This window comes from Saccostrea cucullata, unplaced genomic scaffold (assembly GCF_032062105.1).
Source record: "Saccostrea cucullata isolate Sc308-1 unplaced genomic scaffold, CSIRO_AGI_Scuc_v1 ctg80, whole genome shotgun sequence".
Lineage (NCBI taxonomy): Eukaryota > Metazoa > Mollusca > Bivalvia > Ostreida > Ostreidae > Saccostrea > Saccostrea cuccullata.
The window spans coordinates 391,870-411,447 of record NW_026933907.1 but is presented as its reverse complement, the minus strand read 5'-3'; the positions used below and the strand labels follow the sequence as shown (position 1 = coordinate 411,447).

Here is a 19,578-nt window from a genome sequence, read left to right as displayed (position 1 = left end):
AATATCTCATTATTGTTGCATGCATATTGTATGGAATTGTTTAGGAAAAAATAATTTTTATGTAAGGAATAACTATACGCTTTTATGAAAACCTCGCTTAGAGTATGCTATTTTATACTTTGGCATAACATATTTAAAAATTCTTTTAACATTCAAAATGAATTTAAGAAATAGGTCTGTTAATTACGGGGCGCATTTGGTAACCACTGGAAGAACTGCGAACGATAGTATTGTTCTCCCGCCGACCTCCAAGTCAATTTTCAAAAGTTAACATATTCGATGAATTTTTAATATTTTTTATAGATAATTATATGGATTTTCATAAAACATTACTTATTTGGGAAAACAAAGAGAGATGACTCTAAAATTTTGGTAAAACTTGTTTTTCACTATAGAAATCAATGGAAAACGGAAAATATTTTTAAAACATCTTTCCCCCCCGTGTCACAAAAATTCCTTTGTACAGGTAATATGGAATGGTATTTCACAAATTCATGCCAAAGCTTTTTATGTGACACGGGGGGGGACATATGTTTATTGAAAAAAAACGATAAAATTGCTTATTTTCCACCAAGTTCAAAGCGATATAGAACTGAAACATTATATCTTATTGAAATATTTATGTTTTATTTATTTGCCTAAAACATAAGAAAAGATATAAGGAACATTTAATCATATCCTAGACTATTTAAAAATACGGTGATGCTTGAAACTCCGATTTCAATGGAAAATATCGTCTACCCCCCTTTTTCAAGAGCTGGAATTATGGATAATTTACTGTTTAGCGCTGGTATTAAGATGATTTATCAATTAGCATTGAACTGTTCTTTGTATTAAACAAAGATTTTATGGCCAAATTGCTATTCATATTGAATTAATTGGTTCCAAAATGTAGGCGGGAATCGAGAGTTAGCGTGCGTGTTTCTTCCAATAGATTGTTGGAAGATCTGGTCTCCAAAAATCATAAATTTATTGTTAATCAGAAACTCAAGCATCTTTTTAATATGAATATTCTGTGACACAAACAAACATTACCGTAAAGTTTTTGACTCTTAAAGCACATGAAGTTTTGCGAAAACTTGAGACTCATTGACTGGTAATACTCTGGAGAATGTCAAGGTCCATTGGTCTTTTTAAGGAGGCTAGGGGGTCAACAAATTTAACCATCAGATTCAACTTAATTTTTAGATATGCTATCTTAAGCTGTCAACTATCATTTGACGCAAAATTTCATACATTTTAGTTTTAAAATTTGATCATTTCTGTATATCTTTCTATGGAGCTCTTCTTTTAAAGGAGGTTAAGATAGTCTGCAAATAGCTGCGACCCCCATCCCCTTTAAATGAAGGATGTGGAGATAACGACCAGTATTCAATATCAAAGTCCATAAAACAATACAAAATAGAAGCAGAGCAAACACGAACCTCCAAAACACTAGAGATGGATCAGGTGCCATAGGGGAGTGAGTATCCCCTGCCGACCGGTCACACCCGCCGTGTGCTCCTTGTCATGATCGGGAAATAACGGAAAAATCCGTCGTCAATTCAGTGTATAAATAATGGACTAACAATTGGTATGAAAAACGTCAGTCAGCATTTGACTCAATGATAAATTGTATTTGCTGACAAAGTCATTGTATCGACCAAAGTACTTACGAAATGATGACTTTAAAAGAGACTGCTGATATTCTTGTTTCATCAACTTGTTTGTCAATACTTTACCTCGTTTTAGAAATTGTTCATACGTAGAGCATGCTCTTGCGTATCGAATCAACTGAGATATATAAACTCCGTATGCAGGTGATGAAGGTATATTGCTATATAGGTAAGGGAAGTTGACAATAGAAAAGTTAAAGTCATCACGTTTATCATAGAGCTTTGTTGTTAGATTACCGTTAACGTCTTTTTCAAGTAAAATATCCAAGTATGAAACGGATATCTCATACTCTGTGACATCTTTTATCTCATGCTCACCAGAATATATCGTATCGACATAGGAATGGAAATAACAATTGTTAATTGTCAATACGTTGATATATCTAAATGTTGAGTTGAAGGTCACGGCAAGTGTTTTTTTTTTCTTTTCACAAATAAGATTTTGCACAAATTCTACTTCATATGAATACAAAAATAGGTCTGCTAATAACGAGGCGCATTCAATACCATTGCAATTCCAAGACCTGGTCTTTAAAAATAACATAGATATTGTCCATCAGAAACTCAAGCATCTTTTTTATGTCAACTTTAGAATACTTGTGTGTGTAATCAGAGTGTTTTTTAACAAAGTAATTTTGCAATTGACCAATGACCAGGTAAGAAAATTTTCGAGTTCCATTTTTATTGAAAAAGCAGCTGTCAATGATATCTAAAAGCCTGAACTTTAATTTATCCTGGGGATTGTTTGTGTATAATGTTGAAAAGTCGTAAGTTTTTGGGTTGTTGATTTTGATAAAATCTTGCGATTTCAAAATGTCCAAGAGTTCCTTGGAATTTTTGAGTATCCACGTCTGATTCACCCCGCTTCTGGAACACATTGTTGCACAGTACTCTTGAAGTTCTTACTTCACTACTTAGTGAGAAGTAAAGAAAGAGGCTTGGTTGAACATTTACTGGAACCCGCAAGGTATCTTTGTTTGTAAGGATTCTTTTAATTTGATTTAGTTTCGGAATCCAATAATAGATATATACCTGGTATATAGTAGTTCAAATTCATTTTGGTTCTTCGGGATATTAAAATATTCAAAACTGATATGCTTTTGGAGAATTTCTTCCTTAGAAAGGGAACTAAGGACAAAAACACTAGCCACAACTTATACCTTTTTAAATAAAAATCAAAAATAAATCAAAACAAAGACTAATCTTTTAAAGTCTTCTTTTAAATATATGATTGAATTTCAGATATACACTTAACATGTATAAATTATATACAGCTTTCTTGTACTTGACTTGGATATTAAATGTCAATAATAAAATTAATGTTTTCAGCTTCACACTTTCGCTTAACATTTTAAAAAGTAATTTTTTCTTTGAAGAAGGTTTATTTTATATTTTTTTCTAAAGTAACAATCCAGAATCATGCAATATCAACAAAAAAGTTTCGAATGAAAATAAACTGAATAGCCATTAATACAATATTGTGCTTAAAATCAAAATATCTATTGTTTATACCAAAGCATCTCTGTTTTTAATCAAAAGATTGCAATAATAAATATTTAACGAGTGAACAGCAAGTGACATAATGTTTGTGCAGCAAGGGCTAGCAGTAATAAACACTTTACTACTTATCTAGATGATTTACTGTCCATTATACACTTTTCCAATCGTTTGATGGAGTCTTGGTAACATGTTTTCAGACAGGTCAGCTTGCTCCGGGGCATGGTTTTACAGGACGTATAACACAGGATCAATCTGTCACGTGTTCTCTGAACGCACTGAGTCTCAGAATCACAGTCCCCGCGTGTTACCATGACAACAAGTGTTAATGACAGGACCGTAAGGTAGAGGGCAGCACCTGTCGCCATCTGAACAAAAACAATAACATACCAATTCATTTGAATATTATTTCATAGCAATGAAACTAAAAGTCAATGTAATAAAAGAACAAGGTTCACTTTTGCCTTATTTGGCCCTGTGAATTTCTGAAAAACTGAAACTGCATTGTTTTAATTAAACATGCACTGAATATCACTTAGATCTTGGATGTCTGCGTATCTATCAACATTGGTGTAATTTTCTGGCTGGTGAATGCATTATGACGTCAAAAAATGCGTCAATTTCCTCATATTATGAAAAAGTCTTCAAAAACGGCCAATTTTTAAAGCTATTTTTCGATATTTAACGTAGAGCGCAACCTCTGATCTAAAATCAGCAACTACTAAATGATATAATTGTTTCTGGGGATTAAAAGACATGCTTTATTTTTTAGATCAGAGAGTGCGCTGAATTTATTTTTCTTAACTGAATGTACTCAATTTTAACTGTTTACCTTGAAATTCAAGAACATTACAGTTTCATAAAGCCAGTTCTCCAAGACCCGGACTTTAAGGAAAAAATTGTTGATAGGGAATGTAAGCACTAAGTCTTTATTTTATTTGAAAGCTTCAATTGGAAAACCAGGTGTCAATCTACAGGGCCATTTTATGCATTAAGTGAACCGAGCTCTTTTAAAAGTCCTTATTAAACCATACCGGGGTTCTTGAATAAAACAGACTTATTGACTACTTGAAACTAAGTATTAAAGTAATAAACATACATGGATTACAAGTACAACAGTTGTAAGAAATGTGAACAATGCAAACAGTGCTCCATTTCATTAATCCGTAGTAAAAATAATTTTACTATACCTTTGAACAGGCCTAAACCAGGTAGGACTTTTTACATTTTAAAGATTCGAACTTTCTCTTTAATTAATCATATAAACAATACAGATCGTGAACAGGACTAAGAGACCGACACCAGACGTAGGATCAGATGCCCAGCATAAATAAGCATTCTCTGCTGTCCAATTACGATCACTTTCCTCTTAATTTTCTTAAAGGAGCTAACCATAGTCAAAATAAGTTAAACACAATAGCCGTATTATTGATATGTGCAACATTTCAATCAAAATACGACCCAATGGTAGTTTTTTTTCCCTCAAACGAGATCCTTATAACAAACATTGATATTGAGAAATGCTGACGTTATACAAAGTTGTTTAAAGTTTATTTAAGAAATGAATTTAAATTTTGAAGATTCGTGAGATTATGAACTACGACGCTTCACGCCGGCATATTTCATGAAGCTTCATGAAAAATATGCCAGCGTGAAGCGTTGTAGTTCATATACCTCATAAATCTTCAAAAATTAAATTCATTTCTTATATTTACATTTTTTTTTTCTGATGACTTGTCATAAATTTACGCCATTCAACTGTCATTTTTAAAGCAAAACTGCGTGCACTATATTTTTTGACGTCAAGAGCGGTACCTGTATTATGACGTAACAATGGAGATATTCATGCTTATTCGTGGTACATACTTAACGTAGTTCATCAGAAAATATTTACATTTCCAATAAATTTCCCCTATGATTCTTTACAAGATAAAATGCAGTATATTTTCTCATGAACTACATTAGGTATGTATCACGAATAAGCATGAATATCTCCATTGTTACGTCATAATACCACTCTTAACGTCAAAAAGTCAAAAAATATAGTGCACACTGTTTTGTTTTAAAAATGACAGTTGAACGGCTAGCGCGCTTCATGAAATATGCCGGCGTGAAGTGTCGTAGTTCATAACCTCATGAATCTTCAAAAATTAAATTCATTTCTTAAATGAACTGCATTTTTTTGTAAAGAATCATAGGGGAAATTTATTGGAAATGTAAATATTAGTCGTTAACCTGCCACGTTTTCAAATTGGTCGTGCTCCGATTATATTATCTTTGTGTACTGAAAAGATGTAAGTGATAGTGGAATATTACATAAGTAATGGATCTTAATAATAGAAAAGCTGCTAAAAATGGTAAATTTCTGCTAAATATGTATTTGTTTACTAATTCAACCAGAATTCCGAGCAGAGATGTAGATTTCATAAGAAATTATTAAAGAATTAAAGAATATAAAAAAAATATAAATTAAAGAATTTTGAAATTTGAATGCGAATAACATGTACATGTATCAGTGAAAAATAAATTGTTTTAACGAACTCTGAGAAAATTCAACTCTCATTCATGCTTGCATATAATCCTTTCAGAAATATCAATCAAAAATTTCGCCTAACATCAATGTAATGAAAACTGAAAATGTCCTCTGAATTTCAAATCTGTATAACAATCAGGATGCATGATAAAGTTCAACCATGTTTTATGATTAGATTCAAAACTTTTGCAACCAATTTTTCCGTCTTTGTCATTATGCAAAGCACGAATGTAAATGCTGGCAACCTAAAGAAGATTTTTTGTGAAAGAAATGATGTCAATTTTTTTAAAAGAACAAATACTACATACCTTTCACAGAGATTTGTAAGACTATAACTCTGAAAACAAGCATTGTAATTTTATTGTATATGAAGGATCACTGAGGTTAACAGCTGTTTCACATACACAACATATGTACACATTTGATTACTATATTAAACAGCTGATTAGTCCATTAGATAAATAAAAGAGGATTGCTACGCTCCATTATTACAATAAATCACATAAATATCAAGGACTCAAGGGAAAACAAAACATTTAATTTTTAGTTAAATAATTTCATTTTTTTATTACAGAAATAATGATGTAAAGATTGCTCTGGAATTTGTTTATAGATATATATATACAAAAATGGATATTTTTTCAAAATCAGATTATCAACCTAGTATGCATGTAGTATATTTATTATAGGTATTTCTTAACTTTAGGTTAGAGAGCATTAATGAGACCAAGACGTACTAAGGACCAGTAAAAGGGACCAGAGCTTAAGGACGTTCGATCCTGAGATTTTGAGCGTAATTTGGTCAGGTCCTTTATTTATAAAATTCTGCATCATTTTTAAGTTCTAACATTAAATCTGAATTCTACAGTGCAAATTTAACTATATTCAATGAAAAAACCGCGATTAAATTCCATTCAAGTAGAATTAAGGTAGGGACTACTAGTATATTTTGTGGCGGAAGGTTTTTTAAACGAAAATGATCAGTTTTTCCATTTTGAACTATAACAGTACTGTTAATTTTGGATTCCTATTTTACCATCCTGGTTGCACAAAAAGCTGTTTTTTGCACTGAAATGTATTATGCTGGTTCTGAAATATCTATTAAATCATTTCTTATGAATTCTATCAACAATGTGTGACAAATATAGTTAATATATTCTGAAAATCCGGGAAAAAATTGAGCCAATTTTAACGTAAAATTGACACTTTTTTAGTACACTGTAATATCTAAAAATTTACATCATTATACCCCCACTTTTGATGTCCTTTTCTATATATTCAAGATAAATTTGACCTATTTGCTTAAAATCAGAAAAAGTTTAAGACTTTAAAATAATTTTCTTGATTATTGAATTTTCAATGCCAGAAAAATCACTTTTTATTAGTGCAGAAAGGTCAAATAATTGATTACGCGAAGCAATTTGAAACTTTTTCTTAGTCACAATTTTTAAGTGTCTTTTTTTTAAACAAACTTAGAGTTCATTTTATTTCATGCTGTAATCGGATAAAAATATTGGAGGGAAAACGTCCAAAATTTAATTTTTAATTAAGACACAAATTTTACTGCAAAGAGGTCATATTAAATGTACTGTAGCGCCAAAAGAAGCGTATTGACCCCCATTTTTTGATTTGAATTTTAATTCAGCTATGTATGTAGAAACTAAAAATATACTTGGCAAAAAAAGTTTAAGACTTTAGATATCAGGATCGAACGTCGTTAACATCTTTATTACATTTTCAACAGTGGAATACATTTATTGACTGTGTTCGAGGTCAACATGCGTTTTGTCGGACCCAGCAGGTAAACCGTTTGCCTGCATGGGGCCATACGGTCCAAGGCAAACAGTTTGGTTCCAGGGATGGACACAACTAATGAAATTTTGCCAGAGAACACAGGCAGTAAATGATTTCTCATACTTTTTTTTATTTTGATAAACTGTTGTATCTTATTTATATGCGTGTTGACAATGTGTTATGACAATATCGAATTCAAAAATATATTCACAATGTATTATACTAGTATATCCTGGCAAGGAATAAAACTGACACAGTTATTAAAAACCATTTTACAATTATAATCTCACAATACACTGGCTTTGACATCTTACATCTGCTTAACTTAGCCCATGCAGTCCACGATACTGTAATACGTAGAGAATATGAAATAAATAGAAAATGCATTGTTTTGAAGTCAGTTTACAAATATTTAAATAATCTCTATATTCAACTTGGCATTAATATAAAAAAAAAGAATATTGTGTACAACTTAAGATCGATCCATACTAGTGTGCATTTGCCATCTTGTACATGTGATACAGTGTATATGTCTGCCACAATACAGATCTGAAGGTTTTACAAAGAATTTCTTCAAAATTTCATGTTGACAAAATGTAGGTATCTTTGTAAAACATTTGAATTATTGACATTATTTTTATATTATTACGGTTACATTAAATTTTAAATACATGTAATGTAAAAGGTACACTTTCTTTGAAGAAAACAAACTAAATTTAACTGTTTGTATAGGACAAATCTTTGCCAACCATGTCTTGTTAAATAGGTCAAAAGAGTATTAAGATTTAAATATGAACCCTGGGATAGGTGTGTGTGCTCTTCAGGTATATCAGATAGCAATGTTTGCAGGTCAGATCAGGTCAAATATTGGAATTCTACGTTGTCATCTGTTTATGAAGAAGCTCTGATGGTCTACAGCGCTCCTCGTGCTGGGGTTTGTATCGGATTGAACTGATAATGGACAGAATTAATGAGGATGTTGAGGAAGTGGGAGAATAATCCTGGCTATTCTGTCACACTCATTGTCAATCATAAAACGTTCAGTGTTCAACAGATGTGGAAATCAAGGGATACTTCCAGTCAACGTTTTTTGTGAGCTCTTAGGGCACCTTCCGTGTACGTTTTAAAATGAGATCAATATTTTTTATGCTCGTGTGATTGTACAGTAGTCTCTCTAAGTCATGTGATCGTGGATATAAGTACCTTATATCAGTGAAAGCATGGTTTAATTGCTTTAATAACCTTCCTCCGTTTCCAAGTCTGGGTACATACCACTCCAGGTGCCGCTCCGAGCTTTTATTGCCTGCAATTCTGTCACCAGAATGGGTTTGCACATCTGGCGTAATGTTTGACTTAAACTGTGCACACAAAGAAGTGAAGTTAACTGTGATGATTGCACTGAAGTTTCAGATCATGCAACAATGTAAAAGAGCTCTAGCCTTTTGGATTTTACTTAATAGTAAATTAATTGAAACTCTCTGTTTTGTGAATATTGATTGTAAAACACAGGTAATTTTAATTTCTCTTTCTCATTGAAAAATGTTGCTTTTAGTTTATTTTTTCTGTGTATGAATATTCACGTTTAATTTATTTTCAGAAATCAGAATGTTCTGGATATCTTGGAATGAGAGGTAACGTTAACTTCAAATATTGAATGCATTTTTTAGCGATTTAACTGTACATAAAATGGATAACATTAACGTCGACTTTTACACTTAAATCGTAGACCTGCTATTGGCAATAAAGTTGGCGATTCAAAGATATTAAGGGATTCGTTCATATTTGGCAAAATCTATGGTCAATGCCATGACCTTATTAGCAAAAACAATCTGCTGACAGATGTTTTTATACAAACTGAATAATCTTATATTTATTTACCATTCCAAAAATATATCTTCATAAATATCCATTGCTTTAGCTTAATATACCACAGGAGTATTTTTCAGATTGTTTGCTTTCGGACTTAAGAAAGTCATTTCCTGAACTGTTTGGAAGCAATGTAAATCTTCTGTCGCCTGGTAGACCCTCTAAACTCCGGAGTTCTCTGAATATGACAGAACAAACACTGATCCTTAACTGGCAACCGCCCCCTGACAGTAAGTGTGAAGTGGAATCTATTAAAAAGGCATTTTCTATTCATTTTTTGTCAGTGTTTCTTTTTAAATTATTTTTACGTGATTTGTTATTGAAAATGTGTTCCTATGAACTTAATGAAAAATTGGAATAGGTTCGTCATGTTAACAAGTCCAGTTAAATCTTCGCTAAGTCAGGTCAAATGTGACGTCGAACTTTTTTCAGAGTGGGTGAAGGGAGAAGTAGAAACAAGTAGCAGTAATCGTTTATCAATGTAATATCACGATTAGAAAACGGATGAATTAATCTTATTTAAAGCACTTTATTTTGTTTTTTCTAACAATATATTAATCGATTATTATATAATCACTTTTTGGATACTGCTACATCTGATTCTTCGTCGAAAAATTGAGCAAATTGTTTTAGAAAATCTTTTTTTTTGTGTGTTATGCTATAAATCCTTTTGAATTTCATAACTTTTACCCCAGTATTTTTCAAATTGATGCTTGTTTAGTAAAGAATTTTATTCAATACAGTGAGAAAGTCGACTGTTATAGTTTAATAACACTGGTTTTAGTGTTAAATTTGAACTTTAAAAAGTGTTAATTCGAGGTTATGTATCAAAACAATATATATATTTTTTATTTGATGAACTTTTAAAAATGTTACCCTTTCGTCAAGATTTAGTCTTTGATTATTTACATCAATTATTCGTGTAAATTAATTTATATTGTACATCTCAGCTGAATATTAAATTAATTTTGACGGCTAATTTAAACACAGGCAGCATTTGGGACGTGAAGGGTTTTTTCCTGACAATCCATGGAGTGGATGGACTGGCCAGCGGACTACGTCAGTGTGTCGTCATACGGCTCAGCAGGCCTCTAAACGCTACTCACTATAACGTAGGTTATGTCGTACTTTGTCCAATAACACTGATACTTTTTAAAATGATCTCAAAGAGACATATTTTTGTGTTAGCTCGAACGATAAAGTTGTCCAAGATCACATAAAATCACGCTTGAAATAGATACATAATTGGTGTTAAAAACATTCTTTTAATAATGGGGCTGAGGTGATATTTATACATTATCTAGAAAATTAAAGTCCTACATTTTTTGTTTTCATGATTAATTTAAAAAAGAAATTTGACTATTTTTTTTTCAAATTTTAAATAAACAAATTCAATATTCAAGAAAGTGTAAATTGAATGTTTTCAGCAATATTGCTGCATGAATCAAACCTCAGAAGGTTTAATGGCTTTGGAGATGTTATATATTAATGTCTGTCATGTTCTAAATTTTGTATTTACTCCCACCCGGTAAATTCAAAATTTAGAACATGACATTAAGCTAGCAAAAGCATTCCATCTCAAGAGAGTTAGGCATTTTGAATTTCAGTATTTAAGTATTAAAAAATTGTTATGTTCCTCAACTACTAGTGAAATTTACATTTACTTTAAAACAGGTTAGAATTAACAATCGACTACATGTATAACAGCTTTATTTAATAAAACTAACAACAATCAAACTCTCAAATGAGCTTTTTGTCCTTTTCTCAAAGTTTGATTTCTTCTCTTTGAAATCTTTCAACCAAGCTTGGAGCTTATAGTTCATCTTATTTCCCTGTTTGTTAATTGTAAATTTAATTGAGCAACTTTCAAATCATGAAATTAAAATATGTACATATGAAAATTTAATGATAAAGAAGTCTCTCTCACTATAGTGTATTATGTCCGGATCAAAGAGATCTCTTTAATTACTCTAACTTGCCCTGGACGACCACAATGTTGATCAATGTTATTCCCCACAAAGTGGTCGATTTACCCTGAACAAGAATGCACTGCTGGGGATTGTAAATGATAGAAAGCTACCATTGTTCATAAAATTGTCACATCAAGTCTCCCAGTAGTAAACATGTTGAATGCTATTAACTAAATGCCAAATATGACTATCAACTTAATTTGAACAGTCTGAGAAAGTAAAATAAAACACTTACTTAAATTACATGCATGTTTCTAAATTTCTAAATCATTTCAATTAATTCATGTATTTCCTCAGTGCATCTTGGTTCTATCTGGATGAGTTTCTTAAAATATGTTTGTGTTAAAATCATAACTTTGTTCTGTAGACCAAGTTTGAAATAACCTACCATCCAGTATTTGAGTCTTCCATCTACGATTTCCGAATAGTTTCTCTTCCAGTAGCCGATATAAAGTTTGACACTAACGATGATATGCTGGCTGCTCGTCTCAGAATGAAAATTGGAAAGGCTGCAGGTAGTTTGTCTACATGAATCGTCCTAAGGTTTACGATTTTATTTTATAACTTTCTACAAGATAATAAAATACACAAATAATTGAAAAATTATCAAGATTATAGACGATTTGTATGCTTAAAAATCTTTAAATTTTTTCCAGATAAAAACTCACCTGCAGATTGGACGACACCAATGACGTGTCACTCAGATGATGTCATGATCACGGCCGTGTTTTCTCTGCCTCCAAAGCGGTTTAAGATGACGATATTTGACGTCACAGTCGTGCACTTATCACAAAACAGTTCCCATCTGTGGGAAAATTCCAGTAGAATTTCTTTATTGGTGGGTCTTAGGGATTATATTATAAATTAATTGAACATGATTTTAAAAAAATTATCGTTTATAGTCAGTAAACATTCAAATATAAAACAGATTCCTCAGTGTCTCTGTTGTGTTTTTCATTGCAAATTCACCAGGATACATCAAGTCGACTGTGAGTGGAAATAAATAGTGTTAATTGATAACACGTCCTTGTATATGAATGTCCTTCGTGACCAGAACAATTTATCTAATACTAGTATACAATAAGCAGATAAACAAATTTAGTATATTTAACAAATACAACCTTTACATAAATAAAACATTATAAGGTTTCAATCTGAGGTGTATAATACATTTCTTTTGGCACCCCCATGTACTCCAAGAATCCCAAGTCTGTAAGAGTCCGTGCCCCTTATAGTTGATTATTTTCAACAAAAATAAATCATCTCTGACACTTCTCTTTCCATTATGTATTTATTCTTTTTTCAGGATGGCAATTTTGAGACATTACACCAACTTCAATGGGTGAGTATATAGCTTTAATTTCACAAATGATTAAGCATTATTTCACTTGTCATAAAAATAGAATTGGTTATTCACTATTGTTCGTTCGTTTTCAGAATTATAGCAGTTTTAAGGAGCCCATTGGTGACAGAATAACTATATCGGTTAGTGATTGATTACTAAATTATAAAAAACGAAAAAAGGTATCATTCTCTCCACAATATACATTGTCCATTTGCAATAATATACAATGTTTATATTTGATACGTTCGGCAAGAGTTCTATCAATTTTAAATGTTGTTTGTAGCTTCGCCCTGTTGACCGCGTGATGGGTCTAGGACAATGTATTTGTTACAATGCAAATAATTTGTGTTTGGGTGGATGTGAACAATCTTCTTGTACAATTAAAGTAACTGATCACTCAAAACAAGGTAAACAAATCCTTCATTGAATATAAATTTCAAACGTTTCATACCGTATTCGTAGAATTGATTTTGAGAGAAAGCTTATGCGTGTAACTTATCCACTAAAGCTTTTTTAATTCACAGTGTCATCATCAAGTAAAAGTCCTCTCAGAAATGATTTGGTTCCAACAAGTCTGTTGAAGGACCATCTTCTTGCCATTTCCACATCGCTGTCACTTCTGTTAGTTTCCATGGCAACTGGATTCATACTTTTCTTTTTACGAAGACACTATACTTGCATAAGGAACCAAAAAAGTCCAAGTAAATTTTCCTTTCTTATAATCTGTGCAGGTAAATATAAAATTTTTATTCCCAGGGACATTAATAAAAAGTTTTATACTGTATTTTCCGTTCTCTACAGCAAAGGCAAATGTGCAACCTAACAACCAGGGTGTTGCTGACGCTCTGACGTCACCAGATTTTTCTTTGCAACACCAGCAAACTGATACCTCTAACTTTGCCGGTAGCTTTGACACTTTCTTAAAACCTTCGTCGGAGATTGAAGAGGGAAGCATGACGCTCAGTGAACAAATGCTTCAAATCAACGAGAACTACCTCAAAGCTATCAATCGTACTGGAAGCAATATGTCTCTATACGCCGACAAAGTTAGTCTTGGTGGAAAGAGTGTTTGAACACAGGTAACTAGGTATTCTCTACAAAGGTAGTCATGTTGGTAATACTAAGTATTCCCTACAAAGGCAGTCATGCTGGTTTAGTATGTTTGTTTGGTTTTTTTTGCAGTTTTCTGTCACAAAACCGTTTCAAAGACGGCTTAAAAACTTTATTTGATACTTCCCGTGACCTTAAAATACGGTATAATATTCAATTATGAATGTATCTCATAATTGAAAAAGGTATAAAATAATTTGTTAGATTCAAGGAATGAAATGTATCCAAGCTTAGGTATTCTGTTGTTAATGAACAACCAGTGTTGTATTTTTTCAGTTGGATCAATTTAAGATCATATGTTATTAATTAAGTTATGAAAATATATGAAGATAACTAACAGTAATCGAGCTCAAAAGTCCATTAAAACGATACAGACAAGTAAAAGCATGAGAGGGGGAATCAGTTTTCTATAAAAGGAGTGAGCATCCCCTAGCAGTCAACCGTTCAAACCCGCTCGGTGCTCCTTGTCATGATCGGTAAAACAAACCCTAAACAACTTAGTGTGTAAATAATGTCCTAACCATTTATTTGAAACTATTTATCAACATTCGACTTACTGATATATTGTATTTCATTATATTAATTTGTTAGATTTGCAAAATGTTGACCTTAAAACAGGACTGTTGATATCCTTGCTTCATCAAGAGCTGCATGCATGGCGTTGTTTTAGGAATTGTTTGTGCATACAACATGCTTTTGCATGGATATCGAATCAAACTGAGACACAGAGTCCTTTAATACATGTAATAAGGTATATTGCTACATGAGTGAGGGAAGAGTGATAGAAAAAGTTGAGGTCATCACGTTTATCATAAAGCTTTCCTTATAGGTTATCAATGACACCTTTTTCTGGTAAAGTATCCAAAAATAAAACAGATGTGTCAGAAGTGAGAACTCTTTAGTATCTTTTAATTTGAGTTAAAAGTAATATACGGAGCCAATGTAGGAATGAAAATCAAATTTTAAATAGATAAAACGCATTTTAAATTGAAGGCTATTGCAAGAGATGTCTTCTTTTTGTGTCGAAAAAGAATAATTTCTACTTATCATATGAATACAACAATGGATCTGCTTATAACGGGATGCAATAAGTTCCCATGCATTCCCCATGTATTGTTGGAAGACTTAGTGTTCTCCAAAATCTACCAGCTAGATATTGTCAATCAGAATTTAATGAGATATATTTTAGAAAGCAACTTCAAAAATATTTGTGTAGTGTAAACAAGCTAACATATCTTTTATAAGATGTGCATATATGTATTTTAGGAAGAAATATTGCATTCTAGGATCTACAGGGTACGGCGACACTCTACCCTTTTTCTTTGAGTAGTTCACCACAAGAAAAAAATATTAACTTAATTAATAATTTAAGTATGAAAATTAAAATTTTACTTTGAAAAGCATTGAAAAACTGTGCAAATATTTCTAGAAAACCTAAATATGAAAATGTTCGGTTTGATCGTATATACTGTTGGCGTCTTGTATTGATTACATAGCTTAAGTACAATTATATACACTGTCCCTTCAACATCAGTACGTATACTAATGCTAGCTTAAATTAAACTACTCAACATATTTATGGCACGCCAAAATCATAAAAATGAGCTAAACATAGTTTCACAGTTGATAAACTAGGTTTATAGACTGTAAACTTAATCCCGGTAGTTTACAAACCGTGAACTATAGTTAACAATTCGTTACCTATAGTTTTCATCTGTAAAACTATATTTAACAGTTGTTAACTATAGTCTTCAAATGCTAATCTAAGTTTATCTGTCTGTAATAAAACGTTAACAACAGATTTTGTTGATAAACATAAATTCACTTCTGTAAACTAAAATTTACAATCGTGAACTATATTTAAGGTTTAAGGTTAAGGTTATAGTTTCACAAATCGTGAAACTATATCAGGATCGTCAACTGTTGTTAAGTATGGCACGCCAAATTCACAAAAATGAGCTTAGCATAATTTCACAGTCGATAAACTAGATTTGTCGGTTGTAAACTATAGTTTACGGACTGTAAACTATATAGTTAACAACATTAATCTATATTTTACATCTGTAAACCATAGTTAACGCGGTTATTAATGTTTCAGAATCGTAAACTATAGATATGCAAAACATAGATTATCTGATAAATACAGTTTCACGATTTGTAAACTATGGTTTACAACTCTTAACTATAGTTGATGATCTGGTAAATTTAGTTTCAGATTTGTGAAATTATGATTAACTATAGTTTACGATTGTAATTGTAATTATAGTTTACAGACGTGAATCTATGTTTATCAACAAAATCTATTATTTTTATTACAGACCGATAAACTTAGATTAGCATTCGTAAACTATAGTTAACTAACGTTAAATATAGTTTTACAGATGAAAACTATAGTTACGAATTGTTAACTATAGTTCACGGTTTGTAAACTATAGTTTACAGTCGATAAACCTAGTTTACACAGTATCACAAATGATAAACTAGGTTTATCGACTGTAAACTATAGTTTACAACCGATAAACCTAGTTTATCGACTGTGAAACTATGTTTAGCTCATTTTTGTGAATTTGGCGTGCCACACATATTGGTATTAAAGAAGATGGGAGAACAAGGTGTGCATAATGCCAATAGCTTTAGATATTAAGAAATCATATTCAATTTGTGAATTGAGTATTTAAATTAAGTTCTCATTATTGAAATTTATGAAATTATAAGAAACAAACCTTTTCCGAGAGAAAAGAAAATCTTGGAAAAGATTATTTTTAAATATAAGATGGAATTCGTGGGATTCGAACTCTAGCAATAAAAATCAGGAGTATGATACTGCTTTGAGACTAACGCACTAACCACTACGCTAGATGGCTGATATGGCCCTTAACTTAATGGACTTGAAGTATTTCTTGGAAAGATGCGAATCATCGTCGCAAACCACGGCCAAAATGTACGCTCCTCTCCCATCTGGCCGTGGTTGAACGAGGAGAGAATTCTTCGTAGCTCATTAAGATATTGACCAATGCGAGTAAGGCCGCTGCATTTCATTTCCGGAAATATGCATAGCATTTCCGACATTTTTAAATTTCATTTCCGACATTTTTTGTTTTCATTTCCGACATAATTTTCTTTTCATTTCCGGAATTTACCTGTGCGGCAAATCAATGTTTTTTAAGTAAAAGAAAATGGAATTTTTAAAGTTTTTATACCAGAATATTGATACAAAATTAAAAAAAAAATAACTTTACATATATGCATATATGTAGCGCAAAGTCTAAGTAAAAGTTTTCAATGAGCATAAAACTTTGTCACTACATTTAATGTGCTCTAAATTAAACATCAGTGACAGCACCATACTTATGTCCAAGTCACTGATAGATTTACAAAATTGGATTTCAATGATTTATTTATGATTTAATCCTTTGAATTGTTCATAAGTAAAGTTATCAAATCTATTACTATAGGTACTACATATGTATTTGAAAAATGTCGGAAATGAAAACAAAAAAAAAAATGTCGGAAATGAAAACTAAAAAATGATGGAAATGAAAAGTTGATAATTACCAAAAATTCCGGAAATGAAATGCAGCCAGTAAAGCATAGTCGGATGATGAACTTTATCGCGACCCTTCAATATCCAATCGCAGTATAGGAAATATTTCTTGTTTAATGTTGACGTCAGTTGTTGATTTCGATTGCGATGGAAACAAAACTTGCCATTGACTAAATATGACAATAGAGAGGCGTAAATATTCAAGATTACGACACTTTTTGTGATCATGCAGCCACGGGTAGGAGAGAGCTATATATGCGGACTCCGGACCGTGGCTTGAGACGATGGATGCGAATGTTATATGTCATAAAAGTGTACTTTTAAGGTATAGTGGGTCTTTGCTCCATGTTTTTGTAAACCAAACAATTTATATTTTATAGCAAACTTTTAGGATTTTCTTTCAAAGAAATGGAGCAAAGACCCACTCATGTTGAAACATTTTGTTAAAATATGAGAAAATGACCCTTTTTGTCATCTTGCGTGTGCGTATGCTTTTTTCATAAGCAAATAATATCAGTTTTTGAGAGATTTTTGTAAATTATAGAGATTTTACATTAAGTATACTTTAGTGTTTGTTGAAATATTATAGAAAATATGGATATAAATGAGATTTAATTTTTCATCTCATATTTGTCGCACTATAGGCACTTCGTCCGCTCCTTATTCTCCCATCTTCTTTTATCATTAAAATGAAAAATTATGCGGGGTAATTTATATGTTGATATAGTAACAATGTTGTTAAATATCTATAACATTAGGTTGATCGTTTCACCAAAATTGATCTAATGAATTTTTTTAATACATCGTATTTTATGTACATTATTTCGAACACATTTATATTCTCGAAGTAGGTACATGTAAATATGTATTTGTGTTTTTAAAATAATTATTGGCTTGTAAGCCAAATGTTGCTCATACATTCATTTTATATTTCTTTACACTGAAAGCGGATACTCAAACTTAGTTTTATTAGGTTTCTCTTGTATTTGTTTGAAGTAAACAGATAACACTTTTAATTTTTTTTTCTTTAAAAACATTGCTCTCATCACTTTCATAGCTAAATGATAACAACTTTTTTTGAATTAAAAAAAACTCTCAGTAGTATTGAAATATCTATTGCTGACCAATAAAACATTTACTTCCTATTTTGAAGTGATGGAAAAAATATACATGTATTTCCAATCCTCTGCTAACTTCATGGCAAAAGTACATCACCAAGGTTACTGGTTACTGGTAAAATCACAAACCTATCCAGAAAAACATTTCAAATGTCACATTTTTTTCAAGGAAAAGAAAAAGAAATAATTAAGTTGAAAAATTACGTAATTCATCTAATCTATATGTACTGTTAACAGAAAAACATTTGCTCCTGTGCTGAGTAGATAAAACTGTGATAACATTTCAAAGGGCTTTCATTCAATTATGTTGAGCTACTTGAATCAAATTTCTGTAAAGTTATATTTATTTTTCGTTTATTATTTCTAATTGCAGCTGATCACACTTGATCAAAGCAGACAGTACCACATGACTGGTTTATAATAGAACCAGATCGTACTACATTTGACGGCAGGGAAAACTGCGCAGCTGAGGCAGCGAATAATCGGCACCAAACACCTGATTCCTGACTCAAACCAGCGAAAAAGACAAAGGAATAAACTTTCTGATGGTGTTACATGAAACAAAGAAATTCCTGACGGGCGCATCCTAGCAATTTTGTACGTTTCATGTTACTAAATTTTAGTAATATAGGCATGCGATTTACATAGGTATCTAACAGGAATAATACCACTCCAAAGGAGAAATGAGAAGGTTGTGCAGCGTTTTCTAATTTGATTTGGACTGACCCTTATATGTACATGTATTAAAGCTTAGTAAAATGTTCTAAATATAAATGAAAAATACATCTTATGGTCAAAATGTGTTACAAAATTGTATATCTTTTGGACAATGTTCATCAGAGCTTTTATTTCAATTACTCATGGAAACCCTCAAAAGTGAAAACTATTGTTGAAATGCCTTAAAAAAAGATCTTGAGGATGCCACATTTCTTGTTTTGTTTACAGAACTTTGTTTTCTAGCTGCTTACCATCCATAATGATGATTGCTGTATATTTTGTTGTGGGAAGGTCAACTACTATGTATTATTTCACTACATTGCAAAGTTAAGTACACTGTATGTAAAATAACAACAAAAAGTCTAGAAAAAAAATTTATTTGATTATTTTTCATGTAACAAAAACATTTTAAGATTGTACATCATATAA

At 31.5% G+C, this 19,578-nt stretch overlaps 2 protein-coding genes across 2 annotated transcripts in view; both read left to right on the top strand.

Annotated features, from left to right (window-relative positions):
• The window catches only part of LOC134239596 (carbohydrate sulfotransferase 14-like), a 58,909-nt gene that overhangs the window by 22,285 nt on the left and 17,046 nt on the right, over nt 1-19,578 (top strand). The gene's annotated exons all lie outside the window — the stretch shown is intronic.
• LOC134239595 (uncharacterized) lies at nt 9,080-19,062 on the top strand. The gene is made up of 11 exons (XM_062721780.1): nt 9,080-9,110; nt 9,426-9,575; nt 10,336-10,457; nt 11,683-11,830; nt 11,972-12,153; nt 12,622-12,657; nt 12,753-12,800; nt 12,944-13,067; nt 13,185-13,361; nt 13,462-13,739; nt 18,806-19,062. The coding sequence occupies exons 1-10, from the start codon at nt 9,104-9,106 to the stop codon at nt 13,731-13,733; spliced, it is 1,266 nt and encodes a 421-aa protein (XP_062577764.1). The 5' UTR covers nt 9,080-9,103; the 3' UTR covers nt 13,734-13,739; nt 18,806-19,062.